Source organism: Capricornis sumatraensis, chromosome 3 (genome assembly GCF_032405125.1).
Source record: "Capricornis sumatraensis isolate serow.1 chromosome 3, serow.2, whole genome shotgun sequence".
Classification (NCBI taxonomy): Eukaryota; Metazoa; Chordata; class Mammalia; order Artiodactyla; family Bovidae; genus Capricornis; species Capricornis sumatraensis.
Window position 1 is genome coordinate 16239976 of NC_091071.1, and position 21485 is coordinate 16261460.

Sequence of the window (21485 nt, forward strand, 5' to 3'; positions counted from 1 at the left end):
GAGGAACCCCTGCCTTCAGGCTCTCAGCCGGCCGCCGGTACCCTTCCCGGCCTGGCCCTTGCCCTGCTGCTTCTCTGTGTGGAGGGGTGTGCAGCGAGCAGCTGGGCCTGGTCCAAGCAGATGGAGGTGGTCAGCCTGCCTGTCTACGTGCTGGGGTCCCTGCTGCTGCCTCTCTTGGCCGTGTTGCTGATGGCTCTGTGTGTGCGTTGCCGGGAGCTGCCAGGTGAGTGGGTGCCGGTGGGTTGACCAGATGCCCAGACACACTGCCAGGGATCCTCACTCCATTCTCTGACCTCTTCCTTCCCTTTAACTGTCTGTAACTCTTTCTTGCACGCGGAGACGCAGAGAGCCCCATACTCCATCACCCTCTGCCCTCGTCACCCTCTTTTCCTGCCTCACGGGCCCTCTCTTCCCCAGGCTCATACGACACTGCCGTCTCCGATAGGTGAGTCTGCCTTGTCGACCCCGTTCGACTCCCTCAACGCCCCGTGTGGGGCTGGGCCCCTGGGGGCCTGGGGTGGGGTCCAGGGCCTCTCCCAGCTGCTGACCTGAGCTCTGTCTCTCCTGCCAGTTTGACCCCAAGTAGCATCATGATCAAACTGCCTCGTGAGTACATGAGTGTCCCCTCCCTTGGGTGCGGGGAGAGGGTCCCCTGGCCTGGGAGAGCGTGTGCTTTTGTTCATTTCCCTGCTGTGGCCTCCCACATGGCCTGAGCTGGGGGTGGGGAGGGAGATCGTGTCCCCCCTCCCAGGACTCTCCAGGGCCCTGGGGGTGGCAGGGGTCAGTCTGCCTTTCGAGGCCTTGTCCAGGGTAGGGGCGTGAGGTGTGGAGTCATTCCTTCAGCTTGGTCCTGTGTCCTCAGCCACACTCGTCCCACGGCCATCGACCACTCCCTACCCGCTCCCGAGCCAGCCAGACCTGCTCCCCATCCCGTAAGTACCAAATCCCCTCTTTTACCCCCTCACCTCCTTGGATTGGGGGCCTCTTGCCCTGTTGCTAAGCCCTCTCCCCCTAGAGCCCCACCCTAGTATGACCTCTGACCTTTGACGCCCAGAAGGTCCCCGCAGCCCCTCGGAGGCTCCCACCGTATGGCGTCGTCCCGGCAGGACTCAGATAGTGGTAAGCCTGGAGCGGGACCCACAGGGCTGGGACCACTGGGCAAAGGCCCCCTCCGAGCTGACTCAGTCTCCCTCTTGCGTTCTCTCTGCAGCCAACAGCGTGGCCAGCTACGAGAACGAGGGTGTGACTGGGACCCCTGTGGCCCCGGCTGGGAGGCGGCTGAGACCCGTCCTGGGCTCCGCTGACCCTGTGTCGTTACCCCCAGAGGCAGCCTGTGAGGATGCGGACGAAGATGACTATGACGAAGACTATAACAACGAGGGCTACTTGTGAGTGGCCAGGTGGGAGGTGGGGGCCGAGGCCAGGGCTCCTCGCTCACCTGACCCTTGACTCCCGCAGGGTGGTGCTTCCTGACAGGGACCCAGCCACCAGCACTGGCAACGCCGTCTCACCGGCTCCTGCGTCCAGCAAACCTGGCCTCCGAGACAGCGCCTTCTCCAGTGAGTCGGCCGTCTGACCACTCCCTGCCCCTCCGTGCTGCGGCCCCTCGGTCTTCCCTCTCCTCCTGGATCCTTGCGCCCCTCCATCTTCTCGCTTCTCTCTTTCTAGCCCTCCTGTCCTTCAGCTAGGGGACTTCCGGCTCCGATCTTCTTTTCTTTTCTCTCCTCTTCCTTCTTGATCGTTTGCCTTTTTGTCTGCAGGATTTCCTTGACTCTATTCTTCTTTTGGCTCCGAGCTTTTGTCTTTCTTGTCCAGAAGCTCTTTCTACATCTCTGAATATTCCTTTCTCAGAGCCTCCTCTCTTGTCTTATGAAGGTGATATCATCTTGAAAATCTCGAAGGATAGTGATGATCAGCTGTCTTTTTTGGGTTTCTTTGGAAAGTTTTCTTCTGCTTCCAGTGTTGTTTCAGTTTCCTTTGGGCTACTTTTCGCTCTTCGTTTTGGTTTCATCCTGCCTCTTGGAGGCTTTTATCAGCGTCTTGTGATCTTCAGTGTCCGTTACCCTTTTCCTTCTATGCTTGCTCTGTGCCATCGTGTCCACACCCTGGCTTTATTTGCCATCCGCGTCATCCCTAACTCATGGCCTGTCTCTTGGGCCCCAAACCATCTGTCCAAGAGCTTATTTTCATTCATTCATTCACTCACTCATGTTCGTCCATCCACTCACACAATTCATCCATCATACTTACTGGTTGCCCCTGAAATAGTCACTGCTAATGAGTCTGAGTGAACTCCGAGAGATGGTGATGAACAGGGAGGCCTGGCGTGCTGCGATTCATGGGGTTGCAAAGAGTCGGACACGACTCAGAGACTGAACTGAACTGAACTGAATGAGATACAGTCATGATTAAAGCAGCTCGCATTACTGAGGACCTCATACATGCGCAACTAAAGAGTTTTATGTGTATTTGTTGTTGTTATCTAGTCACTAAGTCATGTCTGACTCTTTTGCAACCCCGTGGACTGTAGCCCAGCAGGCTCCTCTGTGCACAGAATTTCCCAGGCAAGAATCCTAGAGCGTGTTGCCATTTCCTTCTCCGGGGGATCTTCCCAACCAACTTATTAATATTAAACCTCACAATTCCCAGGGGCTTTTGAGCTTCTCCCTTCCCCTCCTGCCTCTCACTTATCCCATCTATACAATGATTTGTGTATTTAACAGAAGCTTGGCAGCACTTACTGTAGGACAGACCTTGTTTTATTTAACTCACCATTTTCACAACACCCCTCTGAGATGGGTACTGTTCCTCACCCTATTTTACGAAACTGAGGGCTGGAGTGGTTTAGGTAGATCATCTGAGGTTAGTTAATGCTGAGGCTGGACTTGAACCTGGGCAGTCTGGCTCTGAAACCTGCCTGTCCACAGCCTCATGGAGAAAATAAGTCAACCCCTGAAAGAATAAGATGGCGTCAATGGCGCGAGGCACCAGGAAGGGACGAGGACAGGGGAGGGGGTCAGGGCAGGCCTGGCGGAGGAGGAGGAGCCAGTGGGGCTGATGACGCCCCTGACACCACCCAGCCTTGCGTGCTGTCTCCTTCTCCACACGTGTCGCCCTGCCCCGCCGCCCCGAGCTGCTCCCTGTGTCCCTGCTCACCAGCCTGGGGGACGCGCTGGGATCTGTTGCCTCTCCTCCCACAGTTCTCTTTCCTCTGATCAGTTCTGGTTAAGTTGCCCAGGTTCTCTCCACGGCCATGGGCGTCACAGGGCCGGCCTCCCTGTACCACTCCGGGCTGACGGTGGGCGTGATCTCTGGTCGGGGGGAGTCTGTGTGCAGGAGTCTCGGGCTGGTTACGTGGGAAGTCTTGGGTGTCTGCATTTGGGGAGTCTGGGTAACAGTGCCCGGGGCGCCCATGCTTTTCCTCTAGTGGAGTCGGGGGAAGATTACGTGAATGTTCCTGAGAGTGAGGAGAGTGCCGACGCATCTCTGAGTGAGTGTGGGCGGCCCTCCTGATGCCCTCCTGGGGTCTGCCATCCCTTGCTCCCTCCCTCTTGCCCCCTACCCCATCCTTACTCCCATGCCATCCTGGGGTGGGTGTCTCCAGTCCCCTGCCCCCCTTGTGGCTCCCTCGCCCTCTGCCTGGGTGCCCTCTTGCTCTCTCATCCTCTGTGTGACCTGTCCCTCTTTGGGTGTGGCTGTCCCTCCTTCTGACCTGTCCCCACAGATGGGAGTCGGGAATACGTGAACGTGTCCCAGGAGCTGCAGCCCGGGGCGAAAACCAAGCCTGGTGTGTGTCTGTGTGTGTGTGTGTGTGTGTGTGTGGAGGGGGTGGGGGAGGTGGGGCAGACCCTGAGGGAGCCGTCTTGGAGATAGGGGTGGGTTCACTTTAGGAGCTGAAGAGGAGCCTCCCCTTCCTCACAGACACCCAGAATTCCCAGGAGGTGGAGGACGAGGAAGCTCCGGATTACGAGAATCTGTAGCTGAACTGAGGGCCTGGTGAGAGGTCCCATCCTACCCAGCCCTGCCCTGCCCTGGGCCTGCAGGCCCTTGACCCTTCCCACCCTCTCAGCCCTCTCTGTCTGACTCTGGGGACCCCCTCTGACCCCACCGACGACCTCCCCCCTGACTCACAGCCCCTCCCCATATCTCTGTCCTCTTGTGTTTCAGCATGCGGCCGTGCCTGTTCTGGAATCAGCCTCGCCTGGGAGTGCTGAGCTGGGAGGCTGGCGGTGGCTCTGCGGGGCCCTACTTGGCACCCTGCCCCGGCTGCGGCCTGACAAAAGCCTGAGAATTTTCCCCCTAACTTATTGTCACTTTGGGGTCCAGTCTCTGTGGCCCCCGAACTCTGCACCTTCTGACGCAGCCTGAGAGTGAACCACCCCGGCCCCAGCCCTCTTCTGTCAGAGAATAAAGGCTGGTGCAGTCTGCAGTACTCTTGGCTTTGGCTGGCCAGTGGGTCCGAGTCAGGGTTTGGGTGGGCTGTGTCTGAAGGCTTGTGTGGTTGTGTGAATGCATGTGTGTTTCTGGATCTCCATTCTCACAGGCCCCTCGTGCTCCCAAAGGTCCCGACCAGGTATGTGTGAGTGACTGCATGAAGCCTGGGGCTCGTCGCCTTCTGAGTGAGGCTGTTTCTGACCCCGGCTGGCACTCTTGGGGCTCGGACATGTCTCCCCACAATAGTCCTTGGAAGGGGCTGGCGACGACTGTGATGATGGGAGAAGGGGGTGTGAGGAAGCACTGGGTGGGCGTCTAGAGCAAGACTTTCCCCACTGGCTCCCAGTTTCTCCATCTTTAAAACAAAGGAGTTAACTCACTGACCTCAGAGGACCTTCTTAATTCTTAATTTTTGTGGTTCTTAATAAAACAGAACTTTAAAAAATTGTCTAAGTGACTGAAAATGTTAACGGGCAGCACAGTCTTCTTCAGGCTTGGATGTACAAACGGGGGGTTTTGCTAAAATGCAGATTCAGATTCAGTCAATCTGGGATGGAGCCTGGGTGGACTCTGCATTCCTAAGGAGCTCCCAAGTGGTGGTTCTACGACTGCTGTTCTGAGACCCTGTTCCAAGTCGCAGGGTCTGGTGGATACCCTGGTTGCTGTGACTGGCTTCCCTGCGCGAGCGTGTGACAGCCTGGCCAGAGTGAGGCCCAGCGCTGGATGTGGGCGAGAACCATCAGGAAGGAGGAGCTTTCTTGTTCATGGCAGTCGTGGAGCAGGGAGAACGTGGCCCTGGAGCCCCCCCACCTGGAGAGTCTCCCGAGAACGAAGCCAGCGTGGAGGGGAGAGACGGCCTGGAGATGGGCAGGGCTGGCTTCCTGGTGGTGTCAGAATGCTTGGACCCAGTCAGAGCTGAAGCAAGACATCCCCTCCAACTGCCAGTTACTTGGGCCAATAAATGACCAGCTTCCTTCAACCGGCTTGATGGTGGGTTTCTGTCTCACACAACTAGAGTAGGCAGAGTCGTTGGCATCCTTTGCAAAGCTGTGGGCTCCAGAGGTGATAGTCACAGCTCCTCTATGGAGCGCCTGTTTCATCTCCAGGCTTATTTTATCATCATCATGCCCCTGTTGTCAGTGAAGGTGCCTATCCCGTATCCCCATTTTGCAGGTGAGAAAAGGCAGGCTCAGGGAGGAAAAGTGGTTTGCCCAGAGGCACACAGCCAGAATGGCAAATCTAGGGTTAGATGTTTGCCTGTTGGTCTTCAGAGTCATTGCTGGCAACACCTTTGCTCTGGGTGTTATACTAGCTGCTGGCTGCCCCAGGCGGGGAGGTTGTGAGAGGCCCGTTATAAAAGTGGAGGAAGGAGGTCTGGGGAGGGGCTTGACAAGCTAGATGTCAACAGGTGGCATTAAGTCATTTTGTTTGGAGGTAGTTAAAAGGAAGAAGGGTACTTCCCTGGTGGGCCACTGGTTAAGACTCTGGATTTCCACTGCAGGGGGGCATGGGTTCGATCCCTTGGTCTAGGGACTAAGATAACCACAAGCTGTTTGGGGACTAACATCCCACATGCCATGCGGCATAGCCAAATAAATAAATAAATGAAACAACCCAAACCTGAAATAATTCCAAATGCCATCAAAGGGCAGAGGCACCTTCCTGCCTGGGCTGAGGCACAGAAAGAGTTTACCAGAAGGTTATGTTGGTGCGGTCACCCTGAGGGTCATCTAGCAGCATCTGTCAAGCTGAAGACGGTGTGTCCCCTTGCTGAGCAAATCCCTGGATATAAACCTGCACAAACCAGCACGTGGGCTAAGGGGGTGGGCCCCAGGGGCTCAGGGCAGGTTGTAATGGCCCACAGTGGACACGGCAGAGGCCGTCACTGGGGGAGTGGACGGTGGAGGTGCAGTCTAGTGACACGGTGGAAACCCACCAGCAGAGAAAACTGGATTGGAAAAACATCTGTCAACTCCAATGAATATCACCAACAGGATGTGGAGTGGGCAAAGGAAAACATTGTTTTATTTATATAAACTTAAAAATGAAACATGAAAGATCTGTATATGTTGTCCAGAGATACACATATATGCAAAGATACCAAGATAGGCAAACGAGGGAATTCTTGGGTGGTCCAGTGGTTAAGGTTCCATACATTCACTGCTGTGGGCCTGGGTTCAATCCCTGTTCAGGGAACTAAGATCCCACAAGCTATTCAACCCAATCAAAAAATAAAAGATAAACAAAGGAATGAGGAATACCGAACTCAGGAGAGTGGTTGTTACCACAGGCCAGAGGGGGAGGGTTCCTGGGAAGGGGTTCAAGAAGGCCCTCGTGATATGTGTAATGTCTTGTTTTGAAACAATATTGGATACATAGGTGTACCATATGTGAGCCTCTCAAGTGTTTGCAAGTCTGAATGATTTTATAGTAAGAAGAGAGACCTAGGCTTAAGGGGGAAATGGATGGGGGCAGAAAATAGGGCAGCTTTAGGAGGCAGAGAACAGGAGGCTGAGAGGCACCAGTCTGAGCCAAGTAGGTGAGTTGCATATGGCACTCCAGGCCTTACGGTCAGCGAAGGCAAGGCCCTGAGGTGGGATCAGTGAGGCGGCTGCTGGATTCATCTACATGAGAAACGGCGGGCCAGCTGAAGAAGTGGCAGGGACAGTGGTGAGAGAAGGTAGAATAGGAAATGTTTGAGAGGCAGAGGCAAGGGACATGGTGATGGGTTGGTCATGGGGTGTGAGGCTCAGGAAAGCCCAAGGTGACTCTGGTCCTTGGCTTGGTGGATTGTGGGGGGCGGGGGGTAGGTGTTCCTGGAGGGACTGAGCAGCTTCCCATTGATGTTTCCTGGATCAGCAAGAGAATGTGGCTTTGCTTCCACCAACAGGTGAGCCGGGAAGAACAGACAGTCAAGGCCAGGAAGTCTGCAGTGCTGAGGCTAGGGTTCCCACTTCACACCGTGGGGCTGGTCAGGAGGTAGGGTCCTAAAAGCTGGGAAGCAGAAATAATTTTTTTTTTTCCTTTTAACTCTGTTGGAGGAAAGGTAGATTTAGTGGTAAGTCAGAGAATGTTTTCTAGAATTGCTGGGGAGACAACTGGGTGTTTTAAAGGCCTTTGGGGACTTCCCTGATGGTCCAGACTTCCCTGATGACTAAGACTCCAAGTTACCAATGCATAGAGCCTGGGTTTGACCCCTGGTCGGGGAACTAGATCCCACATGCCACAGCTAAGATTCCCCATGCCTGAACTGGAAGACTCCGAGTACTGCAGCTAGAGATCCTTCATGCCGCAAGGAAGATTAAAGAGCCTGCATGCCGCAACTAAGGTCCGGCACAGCCAAACAAATATAATTAAAAGTCTTCAGGGAAATCCGGCCGTCAGGAAAATATATAAGATCCACTGGAGTAGGGAATGGCAACCCACTCCAGTATTCTTGCCTGGAGAATCCCATGGACAGAGGGGCCTGGCAGGCTACAGTCCATGGGGTTGCAAGAGTCAGACATGACTCAGTGACTAAACAACCGCCACCATAAAATTAAACATTAAAAAATAATAATAATAAATTAAAAGAAAAAAGGCCATCAGGAGGTAACAACTCTCTTGATTTAGGGTCAGAAGCAGTCCTTGAGACAAGGGTCCCAGTGAAATTGTTTATTTGGGAGATGGTCCCAAAAACAATGACAGGAAAGTGAGATAGGAAAGAGATGGCAGCTAACAAAGGGTGCATGAAAGAGCCAGTTACCCCTGCAGTCACAGCCCGGTGAGAAGAGGAGCGGGGGCAGGCTGGGAGCCTAGTGGAGTGGGTGGGTGTGAGCCATGCTGCCCCGGGAGGGAGCTGCGGTGTTTGACAACATCTCCCACTAGTTACCACTGAGGGAAGTTCCAGGAGAGGCGGGGGCTGTTTATTCTCTAGAACTTCTGGCCTCCCACCTATGTGGACACAGTGGGCTCCATGGCCCCAGCAAGCCTGGAACAGAGGAAGGTAGGTTCTGGCAGGTGCGTGGGCCACTGCACCCTGAAATGGTGAGGAGGTGCAGACCGACAAGGCATTGTCAGTGCCTGCTACAAGAACTTAGGCTGAGACGTCCCTGGTGGTCCAGTGGTTAAGAATCCACTTGCCAATGCAGGGGACACAGGTTCGATCCCTGGTCCAGGAAGATCCCACATGCAGCAGAGTAACTAAGCCCATGCGCCGCAACTATTGAACCTGTGCTCTAGAGTCTCGTGCCCTGCAACAGGAGAAGTCACTGCAGTGAGAAGCCTGCTCACCTCAGCTAGAGGGTAGCCCCACTCACTGCAACTAGAGAAAGCCTGCGTGTAGCAACAAAGACCCAGTGTAGCCATAAATAAAGAGCTTGGGGCAATCCCGTTTTTCTCAAAATGCACTGTGTGGCCCATGAATCCTGGGAGAAGCTCCTCGAGAAAGCATTCTGCATTCAGAAGAGTTTGGGAAAACCGCCTTCTCTGAATCCTTCTAGCAGGGTCGGATGAGTTCCTGGCTCTGAGGGCGCCTATGACTCTTTGTCTAACTTAGTACTCCCCAAATATATTTGCCTTCAGAACCTTAAAAAAAAATTATTATTAGCATTTTGCTGGGCACTTTTTTAACATCTACAGAAGACCTCTTTTGTCTTTCCTTGTCTGTATCCATGCCTTCTTCTTTCAATGATGCCACCTGGATTTGAAATGTCTATGTGGCTCAGGTGGAACTGAAGTCTTAGATGTGCCTATGACCCAGAACTGGCCAATCATTCATTATATCCCACCCCCTGACCACACCCATTGGTTGATAGAAGGGCACATGCCCAAATTTAGGCCAATGAGACACATTCCTGAGACTTTGGGTAGAACTAATGTGGAAGAGTTTCTAGTAGGTTGTCCACTGGGGATGTTAAGCCCATAAGACATAGACCTAGAGTTTTTGCAGGCTTCCACTTGGAAGGAGCCTGCCTGAGAATGAAGACTCCGGAGAGGAAAGCAGAGTCAACAGAAATAAAAATAGAAAAATTGAGTCCTAACAGCTGTATAAACTCCCACATCCAATGATCCATTGTGCCTGAAGGCATTACTCCTTGATGAGTCTTTTTTTTTTTCAGTTAAGCCAGTTTGAGCCTGGCTTTCTTTCACTTGCCACAAAACGATTCCTAGTGGATAGCCATGGCTCCTCTCATTTCCACCAAATCCCAACCACAATCAGGCCAGCCTAGGCCGGTGATCAATGTGTGAAACTCACCTTTTTCGTCACCTTTTAACTATCCCTCAGAGACACCTGGGTGCACACTTTATGGCTGGTAACCCATCTGTCCTGTGCCTATCTCCCTCCTCAACCCTGTAGGGAAATACTTCTGTATTTTTCTGAACTTTTTCTTTACTTACTTGGTATTATTAGTCTTAGAGCTGATGAGCAAGAATTCCAGAAAAAGAACCAAGTTTGGTGGCAAGAGCACTGGAATACAAGTGAGAAGACTGAAGTTTGAATCCTAACTCTGCTACGAGATTTCTGGGCTTTGGGAATCCTTCAGGATGTTGAACTTAAGTTTTGGGTTTTTTTAAATATAAATTTATTTATTTTAATTGGAGGCTAATTACTTAAAGCATGATTTTTTTTAAAAAAAGAACTTATTTATTCATTTGACTGTGCCAGGTCTTAGTTGCGGCATGCAGGAATCTTTTTAGCTGTGTCATGCAGAATCTTTAGTTGCAGCAGGTGAGATCTATTACCTGACCAGGGATCGAATCCAGGCCCCCTGCGATGGGAGTGAGGAGTCTTAGCCACAGGACCACCAGGGAAGTCCCGAACTTAAGTTTTAAAACCTTCTCATTCTGGGGTCCCTAGCCCCACAAGGTGTCCCTGAAAGTAAAGAATGGAATCCCTTGTTGCTGAGAAGGGCTTCCCTGGTGGCTCAGATGGTAAAGCGTCTGCCTACAATGCGAGAAGGTTGGAACTCAGGTATGGCTGGAGTCAGAGGCCTAAGTATCACCACTAACTTCTAGTTCCTCTTCATCTCTCCTTTCTCCACTGATTTTGTTTTCTCTCCCTTGTGGTCATGTGATGATTCGAGCAGCTGCAGGGAATATGTCTTTCCAGTTTCCAGCCTTGGGGCAGTGGCAGGGTGGGGGGAGGGGAGGGATGTCCCAGCATCTCCAACAAAAGCCATAAACTTACTCTAATGAACTTAGCTTGGGTCGCAAGACTCCCTGGTCTTCCCAGGTGGCACTTAGTGGTAAAGAACCTCCCTGTCAATGCAGGAGACATAAAAGACATGGGTTCAATCCTTGGGCTGGGAAGATTCCCCTAGAGAAGGAAATGGCAACCCACTCTAGTATTCTTGCTTGGAGAATCCCATGGACAGAGGAGCCTGGCAGGCTACAGTCCTTGGGATCTCAAAGAATCAGATATGACTGAAGCAACTTAGCACACACATACGAGACTGCCTGAATCAATCATTGGCCGGGAGAATGCCATAAGCTGACTGATTTGGGCCTGGGTCCTATGCTCCTCTCTGAGGGATTGGAAATGCAGAAGGCGCCCAAAGAAAATTAGGGGCTATTGCTGGTAGAAGGGAAGATAGTGGTTGGGATGACATCTCACATTTGGGGTTCTCACATTATTTTGAGAACCGCACTCATGATTTCACTGAGTCTCACAACACTCAGTGAGGAAGTGAGGTATGAGGTATGAGGAAGCCCCTCTTGTAGAGAAGAGAAATAGACTCAGGGAAGTTAAGTGATTTGCTTCAGGTCACACAGCAATCCCAAAGTTACTTATGAAAGCATGGCCTACTTTGGAAGGGAGGGAGGGAGGCCATATTAGAAGTTCATGTCTGAGCCACCAGGGAAGCCCCTAAAAGTTGATGCAGAAGGTGAAAAGAGAGAGGCAAACCAAAGGAGAAATTCCACAGAGAGTAAATCCTGCTTGGCAGGACTTCCCTGTTGGTCTAGTGGTTAAGGATGCACCTGCCGATGCAGGGGACATGGGTTCAATCCCTGGTCCAGGAAGATTCCACACGCTGCAGAGCAGCTAAGCCCCACAGCTACTGAGCCCGAGTCCTGCAAGTACTGAAGCCCATGTGCCCAGAGCCTGTGCTCCACAACAAGAGAAGCCGCCGTGATGAGAAACCTGTGAACCGCAACAAAGAGTAGCCCCCGCTCGATGCAACTAGAGAAAACCTGCTCACAGCAAGGAAGACCAGTGCAACCTAAATAAATAAATAAAAGTAATCATAAACATCATTGGCATAGGGACTTTGGCCAAAACTTTTGGAACTAAGGCTGTCTCTTTCTCTCTCTCCTGGGACCCCTCAACAGGGAGGATGTGGGCTTGGAGCTGCCAGGGGCCACCATGTGAAGGGCACCTGTGAGGGAGAAGGCAGTGCAGAGGTGAGCAGCACCAGGCAGGGGGAAAAAGGCTTCTGAGACTGTGGGTTGAGGTCCTGGATCCATTCGTTCCTGAAACTGGCGCCACCCATGAACTGCTCAGTTACAGGAGTGAATAACCACCCCTCACTTGGCTCGGCTCCAGCTGGGTTTCTATCATTTGCAAATGAAAGGGCCCTGACTCATCTAGACAGGATGCTGTGGATCTTCGACCTTCAACAAGGCCCACCTGCAGGCACTGAATAGGCCACTCGAGATGCCACACACTTCACATATGTTCGGTGGCTTCTGTGACCCCTGAGTAAGTTCTGCTCATTATCACCATTTTACAAATGAGGAAACTGAGGCTCAGAGAAGGCAGGTGGCCAGACCAAGCAGGGGATTGGCCGAGTGGTCCAAGCAACCCCTGTTCCCGAGTGCCTCCATCTGTACCCACCAAATGCCCCCTCGGCCTCTCTGTCCACCTCTGTCTCTCAGCGGGTAGACGAGGCCACTCAGAACTCACTCCCTGGCAGGACTTCAAATGGGCTGCTAGCTCTGGGGCTGTGAGCAGCTGGGCCTGAGCTGAGTCCTCTTTTCGAGGACACGCAGACTACGTGAGCCTGAGGAGTGGATGCTTGGAGCATCTGTGGCCCTGTGGAGGCTGGAAGTCCTCTGAGCTCTGCGCGAGAGGGGGGCTCAGAGCCCCTCCTGCCTCCAGCGTCCTCGTGCGCCCTGGCGGGGCCTCTGAGCACTTCTCACCCTCTCCCACTGGCTCTCAGACCTGCCTCGTCGTTCTGTTTCCAGGTCTCCCCCAACACCCTGCACCCCAGGCTCTGACTCTGGCCCCCTGTCTGCCTGTGCCACTTGCCACTTTCCTCTTACGCCCTCCCGTCTCGTCTTGGGTGCTTCTGGGTCCCTGTCCCGTGTCTCTGCAGGCCTCAATCTGTTTTTCTGTCTTGAAGCTGTTCTCTCTCTCTGTCTCTCTACCCTGTCTCTCTCTCTCTCTGGTTCTCTGTCTCCCTCCTCCTCTCCCTGCCCCTCCCTCCCCACATCCTGAGTTGTCTTTGGGGAACCGGAAATTTGGGGGATCAGAGAGATACCAGGAGGCTCAGCTGCTGCCGCCTAGAGATAAAGTGCGTGTGGGGGGCGCGGGCTGGATGGGGGATGGGGGATGGGGGAGCCCAGAATCCACCGCGTCTTCCTCCCGGCCCTGCTGCACGCAGAGACTGACAGGAATTATATCACCCCTTCAGGGCTCAGCCCTACCCTCTGGGGACTGGGCCTGATAACCCGCCCCCCTTTCGGGGTTCCTGTGAGAATTCAACCAAGTCTCCTGGCTGGAGCAGGGGCTTGGAGTTGGGGGGCAGGAAATGGGGCCAGGGAGGGGGATAGAGAGGGCTCGGGGTGGGGTGAGGCTGGCTGGGGCTGGTGAGGGGCTGAGGGAAGGGGGCTTCCAGATGCTCTGAGCTCCTCCATGCCCCTACCTGCTCCTCAGGAGTCCCGCCTATAACACGGTGGACTTATCTATTTCACAGGGATTTCTCAGCCCTTTCTCTAGCGCAGGTTTTCCTATTCACGGCTTTAATCTTCACAGCACCCTGAAGAAGTGGGTTCTGTTATTTATCCTATTCTAGTGAGGGGGAAACTGAGGCACAGAGAAGTTGAGTGACCTGCCCAAGGTCACTCTGAAGGAACTGTTGACGTGACAGGACTCTGGTTGGATTAGACTGGTCGTTGCCAATAGCTAGGTGCACTGCATACGCACCTTTTTAAACAGTGGCAGCATTGTCCTTGTTTAGTCCCTAAGTCATGCCAGACTCTCTTGCAACCCCATGGACTGTCGCCTGCCAGGCTCCTCTGTCCATGGGATTTCCCAGGCAAGAAGACTGGAGTGGGCTGCCATGCCCTCCTTCAGTAGCGTCATTAACTCACCTTAAATCCTGGGGAAAGAGAGTAATTTTCTTCTCAATTCTGATTATGGCTATGGAGAAAGGTTAATTATCCTTAGACACTTGATTTGTTTGGTCACGTCGGAGTCTTTGTGACCCCATGGACCATATCATGCTGGCTTCCCTGTTTTTACTATCTCCCAGAATTTGCTCAAACCCATGTCCACTGAGTCGATGATGCCATCCAACCTAGACACTTGCTAATCTCCCTTTTGCAGTGAGAGGAAGCCTCAAGCTCCATGCCCTGTGAAGACAGCTGGATAGAATTTAATCATTTTGATTTTGATGGATTTGTCTTTTAGGGTTTCCTTTTGTTTGAGGAAATTAATACAGGTTTTCCACTTAGGAATATAGCACATAGTTGACTTTTAAACGAATTTGAGTTTTTTGTTTTGTTTGGGCTATGCTGTGCAACTTGTGGGATCTTAGTTCCCCAATCAGGGAATGAAACTGTACCCCCTTGCAGTCCAGTACCCCTTGTAGGGAGTCCTAACGCTGGACCACCAGGGAAGTCCCTGAAATTAAGTTTTAAAAGGAAGTCATTTTAAAGAAAAATGGGAAGACTGAATCCAGGCAGTTCTGGATACGGTAAAGATCCTTAATGTGGGTTCAGAATTTTAGGAAACCCAGAGCCAGTCAGTGACTGAGAGCCCTTTACTTGCTCTGCCAATGTCCCTCCGAGCCTGGCAGAGCCCGAGGTTGCCTCTCCCAGACCACGTAGCCAGTCAGTAACAGAGCTGAGACCCAAGCAGCCGTTGAAGGGGCTACAGGACTGATGATGGAAGCCCCGCAGCTTGGGAGACCCTCTAGATCATGCGGAGTTCCTGACAACAAGCAACAGAACCCAAGGGAGACTCTTGGCTTCAAAGAGATGCACTAGACGGGGTGCCAAGCCCAGAGGATCATGGGAGAGGGCCGAGGCGGGCTTGGAAAACCAGCAGGAAGTGAGGGGAAGGTCTAGGCACAAGTGGCTGTGCTCAGACACTCCCAGCCCTGCCAGCAGGCCACTAGCTTGACGCTCAGCTGTCCCTCCCAGGCCCCACACTCGTGCCCAGGCTGCGGGGGTAGGTGAGGGAGAGGTTTCTCCCCATACTGGAAGAGGGTTCAGGGCCCTCCTGTGTCCCACCACTCATGGCTCCTACCGTGAAAGTAAGGGTCATAGGCTGTGGCCCGCATCCTCTCCCGTGCCCACCGAGCCCACACTGGGGAGAGGTGTGCCTTACCTTCAGGCCTAACTCCTGCTCTCCCCTGGCCTTACTTGGAGTTCCTTCTCTGCTCCGGGCCTCAGTACACCCAGCGGTTGACTGGGGGCAATGGGACCCACGCAGATCAGTGGTTTTTAAATTTTCCCAAGGAACTAGTTCAGAGATTCAGCAGACAGTGGATGTATTGAGGTAAACAGCAGACTTTGAGGGGTGTCTGTTGACCCAGTCTTTCTCTAAGACAAAATTATTGTTATAATTTATTTTTGCCTGGTATTTTTGTTGTTGTTTTAAATTTATTTTTAATTGAAGGATAATGGTTTTACAATATATATTTTTACCATAAAATTTAATGATATATCTGAACTCCCAAATCAAGTTTATGCTGATTTTTAAAAAGAGTTTATGCTGATAAAACGCTGCTTTTTCTCTGTTTCGTATACGTGGGCTTGCTGCCAGTACTTTAACCATTCACCTCCCCCTTGCTGTCTGAGTCAGTCACGCAGCCTTCCTGCCTCATCCTCCCCAAACAGGCCACGCTCATTTCTGCCCCTGGGTCTTGGCACTTGCCCTTCCTTCTGCCAGGAGCCCTTCTCCCATGTCCTCACATGGCCCCCTCCTTCCATCATTCAGATCTTCAGGTAATCATGTCCCCCCTCAAAGTCACCCTGGTTCCCGTCATCCCCCTGAGTTGGCTGAAAAGTCAGTAACACTGATCTTTTTATGCAGTTGGCGTTTATCATTTGTCCCCTCTCTAGACTGTGAGCTACTTCATCTCTGTCACTCCAGGGCCTGGCATAGATACTGGCACAGAATAAGTGCTCAATTAGTACTGTTGAATGAATGAATTAAAAGGGAGCTTAAGGGCCTTCCCTGGTGGTCCAGCAGTTAAGACTTCGTCTTCCCACGCAGCAGGTGTGGCTTCAATCCCTGGTCAGGGAGCTAAGATCCCGCAGGTCTTGTGACCAAAAACCCAAAATATAAAACAGAAGCAATATTATAACAAATTCAATAAAGACAGACAGAGAGAGCCTCAGACAAGCATATGCGCCCCTAAGAGACAAGTTCCCCACGGCTCTTGCAGTCCTAATACATCCAGCCTCAGGGAAGCACTATCTAGGAGAAGGATGGCAACCTGCTGACCCTTTACAGTGTTTATTTTTTTAAAAAACTTGTAGTTAAAAAAAACAACCATGTAACAGAAGGTTCACCATCCTAACCATTTCTAAGTGTACAGTTGAGTGGTGTTAAATAAATTCACGTTGTTGTACAACAGGTCCCCTGAACATTTTCACCTTGCAAAACCGAAACTAGGCCCATCAAACGACTCCCCATTCCCATTCCCCCAGCCCCTGGCAACCACCAGTTTACTTTCTGTTTCTATGCATTTGACTTGAGCGATCTCATATCAGTGGAGTCATACAGTATTTGTCCCTCTGGGATGGTCTTATTTTACTTAGCGTAATGTCCTTGAGGTTCATCCACGCTGTAGCATGAGACATGATTTCCTTCCTTTTTTTTTTTTTTCAATAATTGTATTTATTTATTTTTGGCTGTGCTGGGTCTTGGTTGCTGAGAGCTCTTTTTCTGTAGTTGTGGTGAGTAGGGTCTGCTCCTCCGTGTGGTGTTTGGGCTTCTCATTGCGGTGGCTCCTCTCGTTGCACAGCACAGGCTCTAGGATGCGTGGACTTCAGTAGCTGCAACACGGGGGCTCAATAGTTGCAGCTGCTGGGCTCTAGAGCACAGGTTCAATAATTGGGCCTACAGGCTTAGTTGCTTGAGGCATGTGGGATCATCCCAGACCAGGGATCGAATCCATGTCTCCTGTATTGGCAGGCGGATTCTTTACCCCAGAAGCCCTTGATTTCCTTCCTTTTAAAGCCTGAATTATATTCCATTGTATGTATACACTACATTTTGCTCATCCGTTCATCTGTTGATGGATGGTTGCTTCCCCCTCTTGGCTATTGTGAATTGACGGATCATATGCTAATTCTTGGAGAAGGCAATGGCAACCCACTCCAGTACTCTTGCCTGGAGAATCCCAGGGACCGGGGAGCCTGGTGGGCTGCTGTCTATGGGGTCGCACAGAGTTGGACACGACTGAAGTGACTTAGCAGCAGCAGCAGCATGCTAATTCTATTTTTAATTTTTTAAAGAACTGCCATATTGTTTTCTATAATGGCTGCACCATTTTGCATTCCTACCAACAGTGCATAAGGGTTCCAATTTCCCTACCTCCTCCCCAACACTTATTATTTTTTGTTTATTTGTTTGCTTTCTGGCTGTGCTATGTGGCTTGCAGGAACTTAGTTTCCTACCAGGAATTGAACTGGGGCCCGTGGGCAGTGAAAGCACCAAGTCCTAACCACTTGGACTGCCAGAGAATTCTCTATTTTCTGATTTTTTAAAAAAATCTTCTTTATAGTAGCCATCTTAATAACTGTGAGCTGATATCTCATTGTGATTTTTCTGCATTCCCCTAATGATTAATGATGCGTATTGGCCATTTGTGTATCGTCTTTGGAGAAATGTCTATTCAAGACTTTGGCCCATTTAAAAAATCTGGCTATTGTTTTTTTGTTGTTGAGTTGCGGGATTCTTTATATATTTTCTCCCATTCTGTAGGTTGCCTTTTCACTCTGTAGATTATACCTTTTGAGACGCTGAACCTCTGAAGTTTGATGTAGCCCCTTTTATCTTTTTTTTTTTGCTTTTGTTGGTGTGCTTTTAGTGTCCCATCCAAGAATTCATTGCCGAATCCGATTCATGAAGCTTTTCCCCTATGTTTTTTTTCTAGGAGTTTTTACAGTGTTAGGTGTTTTACCCAGTTTGAATGAATTTTTGTATATGGTGTTATGTAAGGGCCCAACTTTATTCTACTTCTTAAAAGATTGGTGTTTATTTATTTTTGACTGTGCTGGATTTTCACTGTGGCAGCTTCTCTTTGTGGTGGCTTCTCTTGTTGCAGAGCATGCACTCTAGGCACATGGGTTTAGTTGCCCCTTGGCTTGTGGAATCTTCCTGGACCAGGGATCAGAACTCTGTCTCCTGGATTGGCAGGCGTATTCTCAACCACTGGGCCACCAGGGAAGTCCCCAATTTTATTCTTTTGCATGTGGATATCCACCTTTCTTAATACCATTTGTCAAAAAGACTATCCATTTCCCATTGAAAGGTCTTAACAACTTTGTTGAAAATCATTTGCCCATATATCTGAGGACTTATTTCATTTCATGGAAATATATGTCTGTCTTTATGGGAGTACCACACTGTTTTGATTACTGTAGCTTTGTAATAAAATTTGAAATCAGAAAGTATGAGTTTTCTAAATTCGTTCTTTATCAAGATTGTTTTGGCTATTCAGGGTTCCTTGAGATTTCATATGAATTTTAGGGTGGATTTTTTTCTATTTAATTTTTAAAAATTAGTTGCTGGGTTAGTTGGATTTACAATTGATTGAGACCTGACTATAGTAGCTTAGGCAAATAAGAATCTAATTCTTTGTGCAAATTAGAGAATGATACCCCATTCTCCAAGACTGTTTTCCACTTGTTGAAAGACATTGTTGTGATTATGCTGATTTTGTTCAAACAAGACTTTCCACTATTGTAGGCTAGAAAATGGTGACATGCACATGTGAACGTGCCATGTCTGCTATGTGAATGTGCCCTACAAGGCAAGTAGGCCCAGTCCAAGTGTGTGTGCCAGCTCCACAGTATTATCAAGAACCCAGCTTCCCGCTGTATTTCTGTGTTACCATTCTCAGCTCTTGGCTCCATCCTCAGAGTCACAAGATGGCTGCCAGTGCCCACATCTGTGCTTCAGCAGGAAGAAGAAGAGCTGGGTGAGGCAAAATGGGCACCTCTCCCACCAGCTCAAAGCCCCTATTCCAGATTTTGTGTATCTCCACTCAGGGAGACCACAGATTCTATTTCACTAGCTAATCCTAATGGCAGAGGAGGCCAGGAAATACTTTTTTTTTTTTTAATGTGATCACGTCGTGACTTCAAATCAGAGGTCTGTAACTAAGGAAGAAGCAAGTAATGAGAGTGTCATAGTGGGCTCTGCACTGTTGCCACCATGAAGAACACAGGTAATTTCCATACGAAATTCAGTTCCAACTTCTTCTAGAAGCATGACAGGTCTAGCAAGACTGGCTTTGCGTTACTGTGTGGCAATCACAGGCCAGAGTTGGGTAGAGCCTCCCCTGTTTATTTTATTTTCAAAGTTTTAAAATAAAAATTTAATATGTTTTTAAAAATAGGTATTAGATACATATACATGTAGGGCTGAGTCCCTTCTCTGTTCACCTGAAACTATCACAATATTGTTAATCAGGTATGCTGCTGCTGCTGCTAAGTCGCTTCAGTCGTGTCCGACTCTGTGTGACCCCAGAGACGGCAGCCCACCAGGCTCGCCTGTCCATGGGATTCTCCAGGCAAGAACACTGGAGTGGGTTGCCATTTCCTTTTCCAATGCATGAAAGTGAAAAGTGAAAGTGAAGTTGCTCAGTCGTGACTCCTAGCGACGCCATGGACTGCAGCCTACCAGGCTCCTCCGTTCATGGGATTTGCCAGGCAAGAGTACTGGAGTGGGGTGCCATTGCCTTCTCCGGTTAATCAGGTATACCCTAATACAAAATAAAAAGTTAAAAAAAAATAGGTATTAGATTTCTGTGCTTCAAAATCCCAAAGGTACTAAAGGGTATACAGTGGAAAGTCTTCCTCTTTTGCCCCATACCCTGCCACTAAGTTCTTGACACAAGGCATGGTAGGTGTTATGTTACCCGGAGATCTTTCACACATATATAAGCAAATACATGTATGTGCATATTATCCACCCCTCCTTTTTAAAATAAAGAGTATAATTCTATATGTTCTTTGTATGTTGCTTTTTTCATGCAACAGTGTATTAGAGATTGTTCTGTGCATATCCCCAAATTTTGCTCATTCTTTGTTGGTTTTTTTCTTTTAACAGATCCATAGTTTGTCACTATATGGATGTACTTCAGTTGTTTAGTGATAGCCACTTAGATTGTTTCCAGTAATTTACTTTACACACATTGAGAGGCAGTAACGATCTTATTCCTGGGAGTATCTCTGCATAACAAATCCCTAGAAGTGGAGTCATTTGATCAAAATGAACGAGCAAGTGTGATTTTGATAGATATTGCCAAATTCCCCTTTGGGGGAGGAGGGCAGTTGACACTCCCACAAGCGGTATCCACAGCGCCTATCTCCCCACATCCTTGCCAACTCAGTGCGATAGAACCCTTTCATCTTCTGCCAAACTGTCAGTTAAAAATTGGCATCTAACTGTAGTTATAGTTTGCATTTCTCTTATTATAAGAAAAAGTTGAACATCTTTTCATATGTTTAAGAGTCATTTGTATACTCTTTTCTGTGACTTGTCCATTGCCAAATTTTTGAGTAGTCTTTCTTATTTGTTTCTCAGAACTTTTTACATATTGGGGAAAGACACTTCATCTATGATATGAGGAGCATACATGTTGTCCCGATTTGTCATTTCCCTTTAAAAAAAAAAAAAACGTACAACATATTGTGCTGTACTGGACTTAGTCACTCAGTCGTGTCCGACTCTTTGGGACGCCATGGGCTGTAGCCCACTAGGCGCCTCGGTCCATGGGGATTCTCCAGGCAAGACTACTGGAGTGGGTTGCCACGCCCTTCTCAATGTATAAAATACTTGGTGTTAAATCAGAAGTGTGCAGCTTGATGAACCTTCACAAAATGAGCCACCTGTGTCCCCAGTTGTTTATGACATTCATCATCATTTATCCTAGGCTTTACCATGAAAAGTTTCTTATTGTTACACAGGTGAGTTTATCCATCTCCTATTTTATGACCTCTAGGTTCTGTGTCATAGCAAGATCTTTCCTACACTGAGATAAAAACATTTTTTCTGACGATATATTTTAGTATTGTTGATGTTTTATTGTTTCCACTTAAATCTTGGATGTAATTCATGCTAGTGTAAGGTATGAAGTATGGAGCAGTCTCATAATTTTTTTCTAGGTGGCTAAATCTTATCCCCATGCCATTTATGAAATAATCTATTTTTTCTGTCTATGGATTATACGTATAATCTGAAATTGTGCCATATCTTATACTAAATTCCCTGGGCCTGTTTCTGGATTTTTGGTCCACTTGTTAACATCTTTCTTTTCCTGGGCCATTCAGGTGGTGATTCCTGATGTGGAGGTTTTTTGAGCACTTCTGTGCTATGCGGTTTACACATAAGAGCCCTGAGCCCTGAGCCCTGAGCCCTGAGAATTACTGTGACCTCAGTGACCTTGAGTGAGTGACTTCATCTATCTGCCTCAGTTTGTTTCTTTCCTTTTTTCCGACCATGCTGCACAGCTTACAGAATCTTAGTTCCTCAACCACGGATTGAACTCAAGCCGACAGCAGTGAAGTGCTGAGTCCTAACCACTGGACCACCAGGAATTCCCTCTGCCTCAGTTTCTTCCCAGATCCTGATGCTGGGAAAGATCGAAGGCAGGAGGAGAAGGGGA

General features: G+C 49.7%; 1 protein-coding gene across 1 annotated transcript; it reads left to right on the plus strand.

Moving 5' to 3' along the window:
* Positions 1–120: 120 nt before the first annotated feature.
* On the plus strand, positions 121–4288 carry LAT (linker for activation of T cells). Its single transcript, XM_068969457.1, has 11 exons — positions 121–223; positions 418–445; positions 572–606; positions 863–932; positions 1055–1119; positions 1211–1388; positions 1459–1559; positions 3428–3490; positions 3725–3787; positions 3922–3996; positions 4168–4288. The coding sequence occupies exons 1-10, from the start codon at positions 121–123 to the stop codon at positions 3978–3980; spliced, it is 765 nt and encodes a 254-aa protein (XP_068825558.1). The 3' UTR covers positions 3981–3996; positions 4168–4288.
* Positions 4289–21485: the final 17197 nt, after the last annotated feature.